At 47.2% G+C, this 18,880-nt stretch overlaps 1 protein-coding gene across 1 annotated transcript in view; it reads left to right on the plus strand.

Moving 5' to 3' along the window:
- Positions 1-18,880, plus strand: part of ADAM19 (ADAM metallopeptidase domain 19) — a 32,329-nt gene that overhangs the window by 1,869 nt on the left and 11,580 nt on the right. The window contains exons 3-10 of the mRNA XM_064387623.1: positions 1,821-1,891; positions 11,461-11,539; positions 13,002-13,078; positions 14,734-14,926; positions 15,355-15,420; positions 16,711-16,782; positions 17,579-17,745; positions 18,643-18,727. Coding sequence (XP_064243693.1) covers positions 1,821-1,891; positions 11,461-11,539; positions 13,002-13,078; positions 14,734-14,926; positions 15,355-15,420; positions 16,711-16,782; positions 17,579-17,745; positions 18,643-18,727 — 810 coding nt within the window. The remainder of the gene's footprint in view (positions 1-1,820; positions 1,892-11,460; positions 11,540-13,001; positions 13,079-14,733; positions 14,927-15,354; positions 15,421-16,710; positions 16,783-17,578; positions 17,746-18,642; positions 18,728-18,880) is intronic.

Below are 18,880 nucleotides of genomic sequence, written 5' to 3' on the forward strand. Positions count from 1 at the left end.
CATGTCATTTTTCTTGAATATAGTGGTGTTATTTGGGAATTTACTAATGGGTCTTTTCCATAATATGAGACTTTCTAAAACTTATCATTGTGTCCTATAACACACAAAAACCTCTACAACGACTCTCTTGTGATCTTAGTTCTTTTCAAAATGCCCTTGTGATACTGCCTGCAGGTTTTGGTTCTGTTATTGATAGTGATGCAAATACATCTGGAGAGCATTTCCCCTCACATAAATTTGCTGGGTCTCAGGGGTCGCACTTGGTTTGTTTCAGGCAAGTTCCCATTGGCTCTGAAATGAGTGTTAGCAAAGCTTATATACAGCTGGGATATTTCATTTACACAGCAATTGATGGACTGAAGCAGTGGGATTACTGAAGCAGGAGGGAGGGTGATATGAGTAATAATGATGTTAGCACAACCTTTGTGAAGAGATTTTATGATGATGGAGACCCTCAGCTATTGGCAAGGCAGCCTTACAGTGCTTTCATGTTAGTGACTGAAGCACAGACCTACCCTCAGATGAATTGTGCACCTGTGATTTAGTAAAAGAAGCTCTGCCTGTTGCAATTATCCCTTTTTGTATATCCTAAATGTATTAACTTGCTTTGCATCATCTGCGTGGGCCTGATGCCACGTCCTGGAAACTGAAGGATGGGCAAAACCCAGAATATGAGCAGGGAGCTGATGAAAAGAGATACTTGTATTTGCTGAAATGGCAAGTGAGCATAACTCGGGCCTGACAGAACATCCCATTCAGTCAACCTTGCTTTCTTTCATTTTCAATGTTCTGTTCCTCAAAGTCTCCTCCAACACTGATTCAGAAAATACTCGGGGTTAATAATTTCACCAACCCTCATGATTTCTTTTTTCTTCCAGCTGAATAAAGTGCACTGTTATATTAATATGAGCTATTTCTCTTCTGGGGAATTTCTTCATCCATTTTCTCTGTGAGAAAGCATTCAGACTTGGAAGCCCCAAGCTGACTTTACTAGTTTTGCTTTGAGGGAGGTAAAACTGCAGACCCCAGAGCCTCTTTTAGTTGCTCCTCTAAAAATCTCATTCTATGCTTTAAGCCTCTGAAATGATTTTTTTTTTTTAATTTTTTTTAATGTTGGGGTTAGTGTATGCATTTGGCATTGCACTAAGAAATTGAGGTGCATTCTGTTCAAAGCAGCAAGCCCTGGGGAGGCCTGAAATTCTGTCTGTGCAGTGGCTGGGGTCTGAATGCATCCAAGGGTCCCTGTTCTCTGCCTTTCACTGGCACTTTCTGTGAGTAAAGGAATGAATGAGAATCTCTGGAAGAGGCGTGATTCCTCTCGTCCTGAAATAGGCTCCTAAAAATGTCTTTCTGCTGTGACAACAAAGGAAGCTTTGGTTAACTAGCTCAGACATTTGACTCTTCAATCTCTGGGGGCAAGTCCTGTTATGTTGTGCTGAGCACAATCTGCAGCAGAGGGACATGCAGGGAGCTCTTCCCATCCAACTGCACCTCCAAACACTCCAACACAAGGACCTGTTGCCTTGCCTGAGAACTTTATTCCTCCTGAGACACCAAGTGGTGTCTCTAGCTCAGGTACAGCAGCCCAGCAGCTGCCTGCACTGCTTGCTGCCTCAGCATGGCTGTGCTGTGGATGCAGCAGCCTGCCGGGAGCTGGGAGGCACCCTGGTGCATCCCTTCCCATTCCCCACCACTCCAGGTCTGAAGCAGGAGGAAGGTGAGGGGTGGTTTGAGGTCAGCTGCCATTTCCATTGTATTTGTGGATGTGTTCATAAGGATGATGATGCATGAGTAACAGGCACCCTCTCCCCTGCACGCAGCATCCACCCCGAGCTGAAGTTACAGTGGAGGCAGAAGGCCAGGAGCTCGTCTTGGAACTGGAGAAAAATAGGTAAGTGTGCTTGTGCCCTGCATTGTGATCCCTCTTCAATAACAAATAAGAATTACAGTGAGGTCAACAGGAAAACCTCCACTGACTTCAGCAGGGTTTTGATAAAGACAGGATGTGGAAGTCCTTCACTGGATTTCAAGGTTATTCCGAGTCCCCTCAGATGTTAATCAGCCAAGGAGCACATTATAGCAGAGCTTTGTCAGCAAAAAAACAGATGGTGACCTGGCCCTCAGTGTGTAAACTTATTTTTGCATCATAATTCTTCCTACATTAACTGGGAAATGTTGTTGATATGAAGCTCCCTATTTACCAAATGGCTCAGTGCTTTAGAGTCAGTGTGACTCTAATGAGGATTTCATTTGCTGTGATCCAAAGAGGTCCTTTTCCTCTTCCTAGGAGAAATGATCTGACAGTTTCAATTCCATTAGTGCCCTTCATGCTAAAGCAGACTGAAAAATTGTTTTTGCATTAACTGAAATGCAGCCTCCTCTCAGGCATGTGAGAGCAATGCTGTGTGCTATCATAGGGGGTGATGAATATTGAATTCAGCTGAAGCTGCAGATTAAGGTAGGGAGAAGGACTCTGGTCTGGAGGCCACCCCAGAGCCTCTCTGCCTGTGAGCACATTAGTTTCCAGCAGTGCAATAGCAGCTGGGAATTTAGCTGCAAGAAGTTTGTTTTGCTCAGCAGTCCACTTGCACTGTTGGTGTTTTATTTATTTTTAAATGGGTTTGAAGATTTATCTATGGAAAGACAACCAAATGTTTGTCTGCTAGAATCAGTAGGAATAATAACCTCAGAATAATGACCCTGTTCATATTTTAAATGTATTTTATGGACATTCCAACCACAGAGATTGAGGGCTCAGCTTTCCTCCTAAAAGAGTGAAATGTTAGAAGATCTTACTAGTTCTGATGGCAGTGCATAAACCTAAATGATAGGAGGAAAAAAACCAGGGTTTTTTTTATCACTTTCTGCAGTAAAGCCTGAAATGTGATGGCTGATGGAAGGTGAGTGTGAGGTGTTTTCTGTAAAAAGTCACAAAACCTACTGAGAGATCCAGTGCTGCAAAAAAATGGATGCTTTTCATAGGCAGTCATGCACCTGTGTAGAACTAAACAGAAACAGCTATAAATTCTGTGTATTTTAGCATATTTCAGCTGGGAAAACAAGGCCAGGCACCATGAGCACTGCTAAGCCAGTCCTGCCTGGAGGAATTGCTGCTGCTGATGACAGTGGCACTGTGCCAGGTCTGACCTGAGCCTGGAAGCAGCACAACCTCTGATGCTGCTGGGGGTCTCCTTCCAGCACTGCCAGGCCTTGCTGATTCTGCAGTTGCTATGCAAAGGTGAATATTTCTGGCACAGCAGAAGCTGGCCAGAGGAAGGGTCCTTGCTGAGTTGATGTGTTTGGGCTCCAAGCACAGTGATGTCAGCTCCAGGTGCTCGCGGGAGCGGTGCCGTGCTATTTCCAGCACAGAAAAACCCTTTGCTGGTGTTAGTAAACAGAGTTATAATAATAGAAGGTTCCTATTGTGTTTATTTCCTGAAGTGCATTTTCATTCATTGAGATGTATACAGACAGGCTTGGAAGTGTGTGCACACACTTCCACTGCAGGATGGATCTCCTTTGCAAGTGCTGATGAAATAGCACTTGGTTGAAAACCAACTGGTTTGGAGCTTTTAATTTTTATTTTCAGTGTAAAATGCAGGTGATTCATAGACAGCAGTGCTTCATGTGGGAGTCTTGCTAGGCCTCAAGTCCTTGCTCAAGAAAGGTGAGGGTACAATCACAAAATGCAATTAGTGGAAGGGCTCCACTTCTCAGAGACTTGTGAAAGTGCTGAAGCAGTTGAGAGACTTAAATTAAAAGAGGAATGATGGAGCCCTGCGTATTTATCAGCACCCACAGAGCACTTTTAAGTGGAGACAAACCTCTTCTCCTTGTTGAAGAGTGTGGCAAGGCAGAGCCCAGCCTGGGTTGCTCCACAGCACCAGGAGCTCAGTGCTGCTCGTGCTTGTCTCACAGGGGAAGCTGAGGTTCTGGGTGAGGTTTGGGGTGCTGAGTAGCTCCAGCATCCAGGACTTCTTCTGGGAAGAGTTTGTTGCCCAGGCAGCAGAAGAGAAAGTGAAATCCCCCAAGAGGGAAGTGTCCCTTCAAAGTTGTACAAAACCTGTCAGATCCAGGTTGCAAATTCACATGAAAATGGGCATAAGAGAACTGCAACTCCAAGAAAGGTACTTGAGGCTTTTTTAACTAAGATAAGCCTCAGAGAACTGGGCTATTTAATTGCTCCAGTTTAGAGGAGCATTTGGAAACCAGCTTTTCTGCTGAGGTTGGTGCTGTGCTCCCGCTCTGTCCCTGGGCTCAGCACAGGGATGTGAATGCACACACCTGGCCCACATTTCACTCTTGTATCCACATCCCAGACTCCCATCATTCAAGGAAAGCAAGAAATTGCCATAATTTGAGTTTGGTTGGGCTATGATTTACCCAGTGGTTCCCAAAATAGAAAGGAGATATGCCAATCCACTGAAACTGCTTCAGGTGATGTTCATGATGGATTAGGCAGCCTTATTGCATGTTCCCCACTCTCCTTCTGGAGAAATAACTGATTAAATTGCTTTGAAAAGTGAAGGAAGTGTCATAATCTGTACTTCAGTAGGGATGCTAGCTTTGGAAGAAACATTCTAGTTTCAATATGTGGAAGAAATGTTCACACCATCCAATTTCATATTCCATATGAAAAGGACATCATGTTCATCCACAGAGGTGAAACACAGAAATTATTGCATATCTTGCTTCAGAGCTGTGCCCAACCCAGTGTTTTGTAATAAGCTCATCACACATCTGCATTTGGGCTTCATATATCTGTGAATACAATTATTGCATTAGCAGTTAACATAATATTGCATTATTTCCTGTCCAGGAATTTGATAAGAAGTCAGAAACACACTGGAGTTTCAAGCAGAGTTCATGACACACTAACATTTCAGGATAATGACAAAATATATCACTCAAATGACTCTGGCTTGTTTTAAATGATTCAAATCCATGTCCTGCAGCTGTGGGATTGGAAAGCTCAAAGCTGCACAAACAACAAATATATGGAGAGTTGCCTATAAAGCAGCTTTAAATTTGGCTGGGGCTTAGGAGCGGAAGAATCTGAGTTGCAAACTTTGGATGAAAAGTGACTTTTTAAAAAGGCATTTGCATTTGTTAATAAAAAGCAGCTTTGAGCCAAGCAGGGACAGACTGAGAGCCTCTCAATGTGTGTGGCAGCAGTGACTGGGGTGAGGCTTTTCTTAGTGAAGAGGAGAGCTTCCATTTGCACAGCAGAAACCTGCATGGAATTTGGCTTCTCACCTCTGTGAAGGACAGGGAGCAAAAAGACCTCTCTTTCTCTCTTTCTCTCTTTCTCTCTTTCTCTCTTTCTCTCTTTCTCTCTTTCTCTCTTTCTCTCTTTCTCTCTCTCTCTTTCTTTCTCTCTTTCTCTCTCTCTCTTTCTTTCTCTCTTTTTCTCTCTTTCTTTCTCTCTTTTTCTCTCTTTCTTTCTCTCTTTTTCTCTCTTTCTTTCTCTCTTTTTCTCTCTTTCTTTCTCTCTTCTTCTCCTCTCTTCTCTCTTTTCTTTCTTTCTGATGTCTCTCATGGGAAGAACACACTTGGGAAAGGCCCTCTCAGCTGCCTCTCAGGGGTATTGGAGGCTTCTCCAATGAATCCCTGGGAGATCCTGGGCTGTTTGTTTCAGCTCCTTATTCCGGGCACCGCCCTGGGTGGCAAAGCCCCAGTGGAGATGCGCAGGAACTGCCTGAGGACACAGCAAAGAACACCCAGAGCTCACCTGGTCTGACCTCAGGAGCCAACAGAAAGTTGTTTTTAGACCACTCTGGTAGGAAGCAGCATCATTTCCGAGCTCTGCTGGCCCCACCTGGGTAGGTGACAAGTGCTCCCACCCAGCCTGGTGCTCTCAGTGGTGCAGTAAAAGATCTGTCACTTGTATTCCTGTGTTTCCTGCTTTTGCACATTTCCAGGGCCTCTCCTACCAACTGAGTGAGGAAGTTGCTGCCCATTTCTGAGCAGGAAGGATATATGGGATTATTCCACTGATGGCTACACATCATCAGTGTCTAATGGGCTTCCTTCATGGGCAGGGGTTAAGGGTTATGCAGAGGGGAAATTGAGTTTATTCTGCTCTACTGTCTCTTGGAATCATCAGAGAAACAGGGGTGGGATCTGGAAAGCCACAGCTGCTTTGCAGCTTCCTGATTCCCTCAGGATATTCAGTGATTCTCTGTGTGGGGCAGAGAGGAAGAGACCTGGAAATGAAGCCTTTTAAACCTTTTGTGCACTGACTCATTATCAGCCAGTTTTCCATTTATTTCATTTCCTTTTTCCTCTCTGGGTAACCTTTATGGTTCCTATTGGTAAGTCAAGGGTCTATGTGATAAATCTTTCTTGGGTCCTGTAACACAATTTACACAGTGAATGTCACAGATGATGTGGGTGGGAGAAGGAGATGGAGAGTCTTTAGTCTGTGATGCTTTCCCAGGCCTTACAAATGGCTTGTTTAGTTCCACCTCAATAGTTGGAAATCCACTTTTTCCTTCCAAACTGCTGTGTTTACACAATAAACATGTTCTTAGCAAAAGCTCTAGAGGAAGGGAGCTTAAGAGCTCCAGGATTCATCTGGATGGAACTCATGAAGAAAAAAAAAATTGGATTTCATTGGTTTTATGAAGTGCCAGGTTTTGACTGTAATATTCCAGAGGCTTGAAATCTCCCATTTCCCACTAGTGGTGGATATGGAAAGCAGGCTTGCCTGCTTGTGTTGTCATGAGTCATGTGTTGGTGGTGTTCAAGATGGGGCCACTTCAGGTTTTGATAATAAATTCTGGCTTTAGGGAACATTTATGTGACTGAGAGGCAAGAGTTCACATTCCCCTTCTTACCCTACTTGGATCCTGTTGAGAGGCAATGGAGTGGGACCACAAATTGTAGATGGAAATCTCATGTCTAAGGTTTCTTGGGAAAATCAATTCCCTCCACCCCCAGATGCAGTCAGCCTGGCTGGACAGATTTATTATGATTTGAGGAAAGGGACAGGGAAAGAGATGTAAGAGACTGCAGGCTCCACTTTTCTTGGTCCCATGACTGAAAAATCAATGTCAATGTTTCTCATGAGAGCTTCATGGACCATTTGGCTTTTGTTTTTTGGGAGGAAATTAAAATCATGTCCATCTCCTGAATACTGCTGGGTGGTGTTTCTAAACTGGCAGCTGTCCATGCAGACTAGCCCCTCTGTAAAATGAACCCAAACAAGGTTGCTGATGGGACCAAATTTAATTATTAAAAGTCCTTCTTGCTGTAATTAGCGAGAAAATCAAGAGTGCTGCTGGGGTGCTCTGGGTGCCTGTGCGTGATCTCAGGCTGGTGCAACTGAGTGTGTTCATGGCAGCTCTGAGCTCCTCTTAGGCTTGTGCTGACAAGTGATGTTTTATAGGCAAAATTGCTCCTGTTTCTCAGGAGAATAGGGGTGAGGTTCTCAGGAGCAGCTGGGAAGTGTGCACTCCCTCAGGAGGACGTGGCCATGTGAGCAGGGCCCCAGCTTGTTTCTGCTGTTTTTGGGAGTGTTTGGGTGTGCCTTGCAGCCCCTCTTCCTCCAGCTGCTCCTCTGCTCCTCAGCAGTGGCCAGATGAGCTGGAAGCCACGTCCTCTCCCTGTCCCCAAGTGCCACAAGGCAGCTGCCTGCCAAGAGAGCTGGGTTTGCCCGCGCCCTCAGCCCGCCTCTCCTGATGAGAACCATCTCAGTTCACGAGTGAAGGATTGACCCCCTGTCCCAGCAGAGCCAGGCTGCCCTGTGCTGCCAGCTCTGCACGCAGGGAGGAGGGCTCTGTGTCAAACAATGATATCATTGAGGGGCTGGAGCGGGACCAGCACGGCTCCAGGACAGCCATCAGCAGGAACCGCTCGGGCCATCTGTACATGATGGCACCGAGCCACCCTCCCTTCCTTTGGCTCCTTGCTGACATTCAACCTGGCTCCCAAGGCTTCCCAGGGAGCAAACCCTGCCAAGAGCAGGCCGTTCCACCCTGAGCTCGGAGGCTGAGCTGGATGCTGGGGATTGACTGATCCTGCCGAAAGCTGGTCCCGTTGGAAAGGTGTGAGGCTCCTCTAGAACATCCCAAGCTCTCCTGTGCAGCTTCCCCTGGCCCCAAACCAGCTGCAGCTGCTATCAGCTTTAGCAAAGGAGAGTCCTCCCATCCCAAACCAGCTTTTTCTCTGACTTCATCAATTCTTCATGCTGATAACTCCTCTAATGAGAGACTCAGTGCTGCCTTTTAGGAAGATGATGTGTGCTAGCGATTTGCCAGCTGCCTGACTGGATCTCAGAAGCCTTTGAGTGATGTTGTTTTGCATCCAGACTTTTGCAGCTTCAGCGTGAGCTGCTGGAGAAGTGGTCACTACAGAGGCATGTAATGTAACTGAGAAGAAAAAACCAAATTGTGTCATTTTTTCCAGACTTTCCCTCTCCAGCAAGGAGGTGAACTCTGTGTTTTTCTGGAAATCTCCATCAGTGCTAATTCCCCCGGAATAAGCTGCTCAGCCTGGCAGGGATGTTGTCTTTCTCTTGTCAGAGGAAGTTTTGGGGTATGGGTGTTTCTCTGCTGTTTATCAAGCAACTGGTACACGTGGAAAAGAGTCAAGACTGGCTGAGAACTCTGCTGCACTCTTGGTGACAGGAAGGTTTGTTTGCTGTTTATTTACAGTTTGGTGGAAAGCTTGGTGCTTGCTAAAGAAGTGAGTCAGACTGGGAATGAAATTTTACGGGCTCAAAATAAGATACCAAGGGTGTTGCAAGATGTTCTGTTGTTTTTCCTCTTTCCTCACTGCCCTCCCCACCACACCTTGTGCAATCCCCTGTGATAGCCCTTTCTGGCAGTGCTGCAAGAGCCACATGGTCCCCCTGCATTAAGGCTGGGAACTGTCTTCAAAATAGGACTGCTTCAAGCTCAGAATAAGAAACTGGACTTTTCTTAGGGACCCTCTGGTGTAGAGTAGGAGTCAGCTGGTGCAGAGAGGCTTGCAAGTTGCAGCACGGAGATGACACAGGCTTTCAGCTGAGCAGCTGCCTAAGTGTCCCTAAAAATCCAGGCAAAGCTCCTTAATCCACTCTAGGAGGGGCTGGAGTCTGAGTGGAAGGGATGTGCACACCCTTGTGCTGAGGGGCCTCATCCTGTGCCCTCCCTGGGCAGGACTCAGCTCTGAGGAGCCTCTGGGGATGCTGAAGGGGAGATCAAGTGGCTATTCATGGCTAATGCTTTCCAAGAATAAAGGAGCAGGAGGAAAACACAAGAGTGCTTGTTTGGGAATGAAGCAAGCAGGCTGTGCAAAGCCTCAGCTACTGGAAATCCAGGGGCTGGTGTCTGGCTGTAATAGCACAGGGCAGATCCCACTGCTTTACTGTCTGCCCCTGACACAGACCAGATACCTGCCAGAGCATTGCTCAAGGCAATTTCCTGCGAGTTAATGCAATATGTTGATTAAATATTTGCTTCTTGCACCCTTGCTGAGCAAGCTGCTGCAGTCAGGGAGATGAAGGGAGTTATGTTCTGTGGGATGTTGCTTATCTTGGGTTTATAGACCTGGGATAGCTGAGCGCAGCAACCTGGCCTTCTGATCACTGACAGCATCTGGTGATAAGAATTAACACATCAGAAAGACACAAAATGAGCTTTTCTGGGCCATGCTGAACTTTAAAAGTGGAGATAAAAGCCGCTGTTTTCCTGACATCAGGTGCTATCAGACACAGCAGTGGCACAGTTGTCTGTTGTTAAGCTGTGGGTACTTGTTCAGCTGTCTGAGCCTTTGGATGCCAGGTGGGTGAGGCACTTTCAAACACTGATAAAAGGTTTTGTTTCCTGTTGTTCTGGTGCAATTTAATTAGATATCACAGGCACCCACTTCCTTTTTTAAGCAGAGATGCTTTTAAGGTTGACAAGATCTGACTGACAGGTACCAAAAGCCAAGATGGAAAAATCTTTGTGTTTGTGATACAGCTTTCTTCATCCAGCCTAAAGAAATCAGGCAAAGAAAAGAAAACCTTTTCCCTACTTTCTAGCAGTTTAGTTCTCAAATCTGGTGCATGACATGCTTTGAACAGGGATGCAAAGGGATTGAGCTGCAGCTGCATCTGACAACACATTGCCCAGGGTGCATGTGGCATCCTCATGGGTGGCAAATGTGGCACTTTGGTGGCCTGACAGCACCCTGGGGTTGCTGCAGGAGTGTTTCATCAACAGGGCATGTTCTGTGATCCTTCTCCAAATTTTTGCAAGACAAACTATTGTTTTTAAAAACTGCTTTAAACCTACATTTTATGGCTGCTGAGATGGACACAGGATATGACCTTCTTGGTTTGGCCCAGATTTTGACTTGCTGTAATTTTACATCACTGTTTAGCAAATGCAGATGTTTAAAAAGAAGAAGGCTGTTTCCTCTGGAACAAAATCAAAATGCTTCTTTCTTTCTAAAGGAGCATAGGAGCTCCTTTTATAGACTTTTGGTCAGATCCTGGGTTGAAGACAGGGAGAATATTGTGTACATGGGGATGACATGAACAAATTCAAATTGGGGAATCAGCATTTTCCCATAACAAATATGTGAACCAGCTTCTGGGCAGCAGTTGAAATCAGATACAGATTAATTTATGATTGTACTCAGATTTGGACAATGGAGACAGGCTGGGCTTGAGCTGAGGACTCACACCAGCACCCAGATGCTGCCTGTGTTGTGTTTGCTATGCAGGACTTGGTGCTTTGAATTTAATCCCAGTACATTTGGGGCATAATTTGGCAATAGAAAGAAAACTGCAGAGACTGACCCCATGAGGGTCAGTGATGTGGTTGGTATTCTGGGTCTTTAAAAGTCCTCACGCAAAAATTGAATTGTTTACTTGCAGCTGCTGGAATTGGATCTTGGTGCCCAATTGACTCAGGGACAGGCTCTCTGTTATTGTTTTAATTTAATAAATGGCTTGAAAGAGCACTTAGATGGCTTGTGGGGCCCTTCCAGGAGCGGATGTGCTCTGTGAGAGGTGCTCAGCTCCTGCCAGGGCAGAGGAGAGGTGGAAGTGGCCAGGTCAGCTGTGCTCCCACCTTCTGACCCTCTGCCATCACACCGTGCTCTGCACAGGCCCCACAGCCCATGGTGATGGTCCTGCCATGGATCCCACGGCTCCTGGGCCACCAGGAGCTGCTCCCTGAACAATCCTGGCAGGAGGGACACGCTGAGAGCAGAGAGCAGAGGACAGCTGGTGTCCTGTGAATCCCTGTCTCTCACCTGCCCTCTCAGGGTGTTTTAGGTGGTTTCACACCATGGGCAGAAAACAGTGACTGCCCCAAATCCACAGCAGTGGTTCACAGCAGCAGGAATATTTACACTGCCTTCAGAAAGAGCTGGATCTGGCTGATTTTCCAGCACGCCTAAGAAGCAGAAATCCAGGTCAAAACAAAGGTCTTACCATCTTGATTTTTAAATTTGCCTTTTTCACTCCCTCCCCTGTGTCTGCAGAAACCTCTTTGCACCAGGCTACACTGAGACCCACTACAGCCACACTGGCCAAGCCCAGAGCACCCCCCTGAGCCACACGGTGAGTGCACAGACCCTTCCCTCCTGTGCCTGCATGGGACACCAGGCTGGCGCTTGGAGAAGCAGGCGAACCTCTTCCTCCTGAGCCTTTTTATTTTAAGGGCACACATCCCCACAGCTTAAAGCTGAAGGAGAGGGCAGTCCAGCTTTCTGATCTGGGAGGTTCCAGTGGGAAAGCTGCTCCATCCCCCAAAAATGGTAAAAACATCTTTCTGTTTTGCCTGAGCTCTGTTATGAGAGCCAAGGTCAGCAGCCAGCATTGCTCCCCTCTCTCTGGGTGCTGGGGAATTGTTTATTCCTCACACTGCTCACCCTCTTGCTTTTAGTTTTGCCACCAAGTTCCCCACACTGGGGGAACCTTTGGGGAAAACAGCCCCTATAAACCAGCTCCCATTTAGTAAAAACCCCATAAATTACTGATCTCAGCCAGGCTTGGCTGCCTCTGCCGCAGCAGCACAAAGATGTGCATTGGTCACAAAGCAAAAATAAAAGATAAAATCCCCATGAGATCATCTTTCCTACTGCTGCCCCGGGGTGAGGGGAAGGGATAGAATGAATATGTTGGCGTTTCTGCCCCAAAGCCTCCTTGTCCCTGCCAGAGGCTGCCTTTGTCCCACCAGCAGCCCGCGGTGTCACCCTCTCTGGGGCTGCAGCCACATCCCCTGGGGCATGACCCAGGGCCAGCTCCTGTCACAGGCACAAAGCTTTGGGTCTCCCCAGTGCTGCAGCCAGCCCAGTCCTTCCCTGGGCGATCCAAAGCTCTCCATTTTTGCTGGCAACAAGGAGCTGTTTGATGCTGTTTGATGCTCTGGCCCAGGCGGGGCTTGGCAGCCGAGAGGCGGAATTTCGCAGAGGAGTCACGGAGATTTAGTGCTGATAATCAGAGGAAAGGGAACAGCAAACGGAGCGTCGGCAGCGCTCGCACGGGACTCAGCAATGCCCAAATTTAATCCCACGTGCTGTGTCCATCCTATGGTTGTGTTTGAGGGTGCCAGGATGAGGGAAGAGACGAGAATCTTGACTCCGTGGAAGAGACGAGAATCTTGACTCCATCTTTCAGAAGGCTGATTTATTATATTATGATATATATTATATTAAAATGCTATATTAAAACAGTACTAAAAGAATAGAGAGAAAAGGATCCATCAGAAGGCTAGAAAGGACAGGAGATGAATGATAACAAAAGCTCATGACTCTCAGAGAGTTCAAGCCAGCTGACTGAGATTGGTCATTAATCAGAAACAACCAACATGCACCAATCACAGGTGTACCTGTTGCATTGCCCAGCAGCAGATAGTTAATGTTTACATTTCTTTCCTGAGGCTCCTCAGCTTCTCAGGAGAAAAATCCCGGCAAAAGGATTTTTCAGAAAATATCATGGCTACACATCCTGTTTGGGCGCCACTAACCCTGCCTCCTGTGCCCTGCAGGATCCCACTAACCCTGCCTCTTCTGCCTTGCAGGAGCACTGCTTCTACCATGGCACTGTGCGCGGCTGGGAGCGCTCCAGTGTCACCCTCAGCACCTGCCGAGGGCTGAGGTGAGTGCCTGGCGTGCTGGAATCTGGGAATGCTTCGGGAATGCCCTTGGGAATGCCCTTGGAAATGCTCCTGGGAATGCCCTTGGAAATGCCCTTAAAAATGTCCCCGGGAATGCCTCTGGAATGCCCCCAGGGATGCGCTGGGAATGTCCATGCTCAGGCGTTGCTGCCTCCCAGCTCAGCTCCCAGCAGCCTGCCTGCCCTGATTCTCTCTGAGTGGATGGAGAGCTCTCAAAGGCCGCCCAGCCTGGGTATAAAAAGGGGCATGTTGGGGAAAATGCAGATTTTGGGGTATCATTAGTGGCCATGGCCTCCTAAGCCGCTCCAGGACCCTTCCCCCTGTGTGCTGCCAGCGTGGACTGGTGCAATGACTGAGTTTGGGTCCACTGCAGCAGAAGTCTCTTGTTGGTGGCTCAGCTGCATCTGTCACAGACAGGGACAGCACTCAACACGTCCCAGCCCAGTGCTCTACACTTGTGCAGAAACTTTCTCCCACAGCTGGCAATTTTCTGTGTGTTTTGAGGCAAAGTCTTCACGTCTGAGCTCCCTCCTGGGTTGTGAGCTCTGCTTTCTGCTTTGTCCCCAGCTGGTGCCAGGGCTGTGTGTGTAAAACCTGTATTTTGGGAGTAATGGAGTCTTTGGCTGGAAAAGGGGGTCTGTATCCTCAGCCAGGAGTAAATGAAGCAGTTTGTTGTGACCAAGGAGCTGCATTCATTTACACCAGCTCTGAGTTTGTTTCCAAAACACCACGCGGGCTTTATTGACATTAGTGGTCATCTGCTCTGGAGCCCTGCTGGAAGCTGTGCTGATGGGACTGGCTCCAGCCAGGAAACAGCCCCTGCCAAAGCAAACCTGAGACGTTTTAGTGAGCGTAGCACAGGCCAAAGGGCCCAGTGAGATAACCAGGACACTGCAGCCACCTGTGGCTTGCAATAAACATTCCAAAAGCAAAAGCAGTCGCAGGTGTGCTGTGCTTCTGTGTTTTCCTAGGCTCTGCTTTCCAGAGGGACAGAGATGCTCAGAGTGCCTGTGGAGGCTTCCTGCACCCCTGAGCTGTCAGTGCCTGCTGGCAGCTCCTTGATGTCTTTATCTGACTGCTGGGGAGGCACAGGAGCTGAGCACACGTGGCTGTTCTCACTCTGAGCCTGCATGGTGTGGGTGGTGCCCATAAAGCCACACATTTTCTAGAGGGCATCACACACAGATTTCCAGCTCTCCTGGCTGTTAGATGCTCATTGAGAAATCTAGAACCATCTGGGTACGTGCATGACCCAGAGAGAACTCTGCCTTTCCTGTTGACAAAGTCTTCACATTTTTCAGGTCAGGTCTGTTAAAAGCAAATTTCTTCTCCTGGTAGAAAAGCTTCCACTGCCCCTAAAGAAAAAGCTGTAAGTTAAACTTCTCAGGTTGCAGCACATGCTCCAATAGCCTCTCAATGTCTGAGGCCCACTGAATGTATTTTAATATATGGAAGGTCAGGGATTTCCTCCTCTGAACTCAAAATATTCCCACACTTTTTATTACTGAACTGCCTGGCCTGGTAAGGATAAGTGTCTTGCCAGAGTCAGATGGGAGCTCAGCAGCAGCAGCAGGATTTGTCTCCAGTTGCTGTGATAGTAATCAACTTTCCCTTTTATTGTTTCCCGTTTCAACAGAGGACTTATCATATTGAGCAGCAATTCCAGCTACATCTTGGAGCCAGCTCCTGACAGCCCAAACCAGCACTTGATTTACAGGGTGGACAACCTGAGGTTGCAGGGAGGAGCTTGTGGCTACCAGGGCACTGTGGATGCAGCTGAAGATTGGCTCAGGAACTTCACAACTGGGATGAAATCACCAGGCCAGAGGGTGAGCAGGGCTCAGGCTGAGTCCATGCACGATGCTCCAAATATCCCACTGTTCCCAGCCCTGCTGTTCCCTAGGAGCATAGCTAAAAAAGTGAAGAGCATTGAGGAGGGTTTCCAGCAAGCTGGTTGTGAAATAGTGGCTCCAGCAGGGAAGTAAATGAGTCCTGGGGACTGTGGTGGGCTGTAGCTGTTCCTACATCCCATACAGGAACAAAAGGTGGGCTGAGGACAGGCTTGTGGGCACTTGCTGTGGCCATACTGACCTTGGTTGCCCTAAATTAATCACATTTGGAGGTCCGTGTGTGTGATTGGGTGGGGTAAACAGTGAGAAACAAACTGGGAAAAATGACCTCTACATATATTTTGTAAAGAGTTTCTTGGGGAATATTGGGGGAGTAACCCAGTGACCCAGTGTTGCTGCTGCTGCAGGTGAAACGGGACACTCTGCAGGCTACAAAGTACGTGGAGCTCCTGCTCGTGGCAGATTATGCAGAGGTAAGAAATGGGATTTTTATACCCAAGGAGCACTGGGCACAGAGCATTCCACCTGCAGCATACCCTGGGGCAGGGAGGGCTGCTGGGCCTCAGCAAGTTTTCTCTTGCAGTCCCAATGTTTCTCAGTGGGCAGGGAGAGCTCTGACTTGGTCACTTTAGTCCTGGCAGCCACCATTGGCCCAGGGAGAGTTGCACATTTAGATGAGGGCTGAGAGTCACTTCTGGTCTCCCAGGGTGGCAGTGGTCAGTCCTAGTTATGGCTGGGAGAGTCTGCCCTCAGAATAGGGAAATTTGGGGGTTTCCATGAGTGGTGTGCTTCTAACTGCAGTACACTTAATCTCTACAGGAGATAACCGTGACTATGCTCTGCTCTGAGCTACTAGCAGATATATAAATAGACATTTTTAAGGCTCCAGATCACAGAATAGGTCTGGGAGAAGCTGAGTGAAGTCAGCAGTCCCTCCCCCATCCCCAGCCTGGACAGGCCAGACACACTGACAGTGCAAACCACAGGAACTTCAGTGTTTTACTGATTGTTTAATCTGCAGCACAGACGGGAGCCAGGCTGGTCCTATCCATAATTTACAACTTGAAACTCCAGTAGGGAAAACCACACAGTGCTCCGGGCTGTAATTTGTTCTGAACAAAGCTAAAGAGGCAGAACCTATTTTGGTTTCTCTGTTAGGCAGCAGGATATCAGGGAAACTGAGAAAACACATACTACCCAGGAACTGCCATATGTTCTTCACCATTTGATCAGAGAAACCAGGACAGAGGCTCACGGTGTTGTTTTTAAATGCCCTTTCTTTGCCGTGTCCCTGACTAAGAGAAAAGTCCAGGATTTTGTCATCTGTTAAACAAAAATCTGAACATTTTGCCACTTTAACTCTTTGAACCAATTTTGCTAAAATTGACTAATTCATTGCCAGGTCATTTAATAGGAAAATTGGTTGGATGAGTGGGAGGTGATGAGAGGTCCAGCAGCCTTGACCTCAGGCATGAAGTCCTTTTATCACACATTTTACCTGGCATTTGCCAGTTCCTTGTCAGCCCCCAGCTCTGGGGGCAGTGATAAGTTTGGGTGTGCCACCCCTTGATAACATCACTGCCATGGTGTGCTGGGGATAAATTCTGAATATACCTGTACAGGTGGGCTTAAAGGCAGACGTGCAGGGCAGGGACACTTCACTTCCTAGTTGCCTTCTTATTTCCAGAATAATGTGGCTCATTTTAACACATTTCAGCTCTTTGTAGCTGCCTCTGTGCTCCTGACATGTTCATTTTGTTCAGTTTCAGAAACATCACTTCAACATTGAAGCAACAAGGCAGAAATTAGTGGAGGCTGCTAATTATGTAGATAAGGTGAGACTCTGTGTGTGTGTGTGAAAGGAGGGAAGCAAGGCCCAGATCATAAAATATGAGAATAAATTGGGCCAGGGGAAGGCTGGCTTTTTGGGAGAGAGAGTAATATTTTGTCAGTTCTCCCCAGTGACTTGGGGAGAGTGGCTGCCAAACAATTGTGTTGTTGCAAATCCAGAACAGGGTGGGAGGATCTCCATTCCTTGGAGCCAGTATGAGCACCTTGTGTTTTCCTACACCTCTGTAAAAACTGTTACCTAAGTAATGCTTTTTGAAAAGGGACTGAGGTATTCACTTGAAATGGTAGAAAACCTGGGAAGTAGAACTGGAGGGAGCTTTCAGAAGTCATCCCTGCAGTGATATCTAGTGCTGCTGAAGTAAAACTTCCTTACTTTTCAGATCTACTCCCCTCCTGCTCCCCTTAAACTCCTTCCAGCCCTCCCTTCACCCCACTACTCATGAATGCTTCTCCTATTTGCACTTGACATGGCAGAAGATTATTTCCTTACTCTTTTCAGGAATTTTGACTATTGGAAGATGAAACATCATGTCAGTATTCAGTCTTTGCCAATCATTCAAAAATGAAAGATCAATGTCTCTGTTTCAGTTTGAGTTTAGGTGGTTGCACATTTCTGTCTGCAGAGCTCAGCACTAAACTGAAATGCATTTCCAGAGGGAGCATCTTCTCTGGACATGTGGATCTCTAGTAGCAATTAGCAGTACATATTTGAGATTTAAAACAGAGTAAAATAACTTTGTGGTCCTCATTTTATCATCTCTTTTCTTTCCTGTATCTTAGTTTTACAGGGCCTTGAATATCCGGATTGCCTTGGTGGGGCTGGAGATCTGGAATTACGGGGATAAATGTGATGTATCAGAGAATCCCTACTCCACCCTCAAGTCCTTTCTGGCCTGGAGTAGCAAAGAGAGGCTGCATAGAAAACATGATAATGCCCAACTAATCACGTGAGCTCACTCCTCCTGTTTCTCACAAGTGGGTTGGGTGGGTGGGAAATCAGTGTGTACCACAAATCCTTCCAGGACTCAAAGTGGCTTTGTGGAAAGCATTAATTCCTAACCCACCCCACTGCCACACAGAGCCCTGGTGCTGGGAGCCAGCTGATGATGGCCTGTGGCTGATGGGCCACTGACCCACCAGGGCCAGTAGCCTGGCCAGCAGTGCAGGTGGCATTGGAAGAAAAATTTGCAGCAGCTCCCAGATCTCTTTACCGCTTCCATGGAAATTCATCCACCAGGATGAGTCAGAGGACCTGTAGGGTTGAAATGCAGAGATACAATGCCTTTCCCTTGTTTTCTTTGGTTGGGTTTTTTTCCCTTTAACATTACTGTATTTCCTCTCCATCTGGTCATGTCCTGAGCACAATTTCCAGGGCTCCCATTTCAAAGATGCTGTCAGGGTGCTGCAGAATTCCAGCTCAGAGGCAGGAGCAGGGCATGGCTGCACCTCAGAGGTGTTACCTACTACTCTCTCAAGTCCCCACATCCCAGGCTGGCAAATACCAGGCTTATGATAAATTAATTATTCACAAACAGTACTCAGCTAAGGATCCAGAAATAGTCTTTTCTGTGCTTGTTGCAAAGCTCAGCAGGAGCACTTTTTGGAACCAAACCATTATAAAAAATAGGATTGTCTGGCTGGCCCATAAAAGAGAGTATCAGTCCAAGATAAACAGACCTAAAGGCTTTGTAGCTCTGCTATAATGTCCTGCTCTGGAAGACACTAAAAAGACAATGTGTCCCCCTGACACTGTGTAGGGAGCTGTGCACTGCAGGGTGCATTTCTCTGCCTGCCTCCTTGAGTGCCTCAGTGCCATTTTATGCTCTTTCTGGGTTGATTTTTAGGGGTGTGCCCTTCAAAGGTACCACAGTAGGCTTGGCTCCCGTGATGGCCATGTGCTCTGATTTCCAGTCAGGAGGAGTAAACATGGTAAGTAATTGCCAATCCCCAATATAAAGCTTCTTGCCAGCAGTGAATACATTGGAGAGATGCCTCCTAAAGCCCAGGGAGAAAATATTTCCTGTGAAGTTCTCCACTCACCTGCTTATAGGCAGGAATACCTCCAGTAGATATTTTCTACAT

Source organism: Passer domesticus, chromosome 13 (genome assembly GCF_036417665.1).
Source record: "Passer domesticus isolate bPasDom1 chromosome 13, bPasDom1.hap1, whole genome shotgun sequence".
Taxonomy (NCBI): domain Eukaryota; kingdom Metazoa; phylum Chordata; class Aves; order Passeriformes; family Passeridae; genus Passer; species Passer domesticus.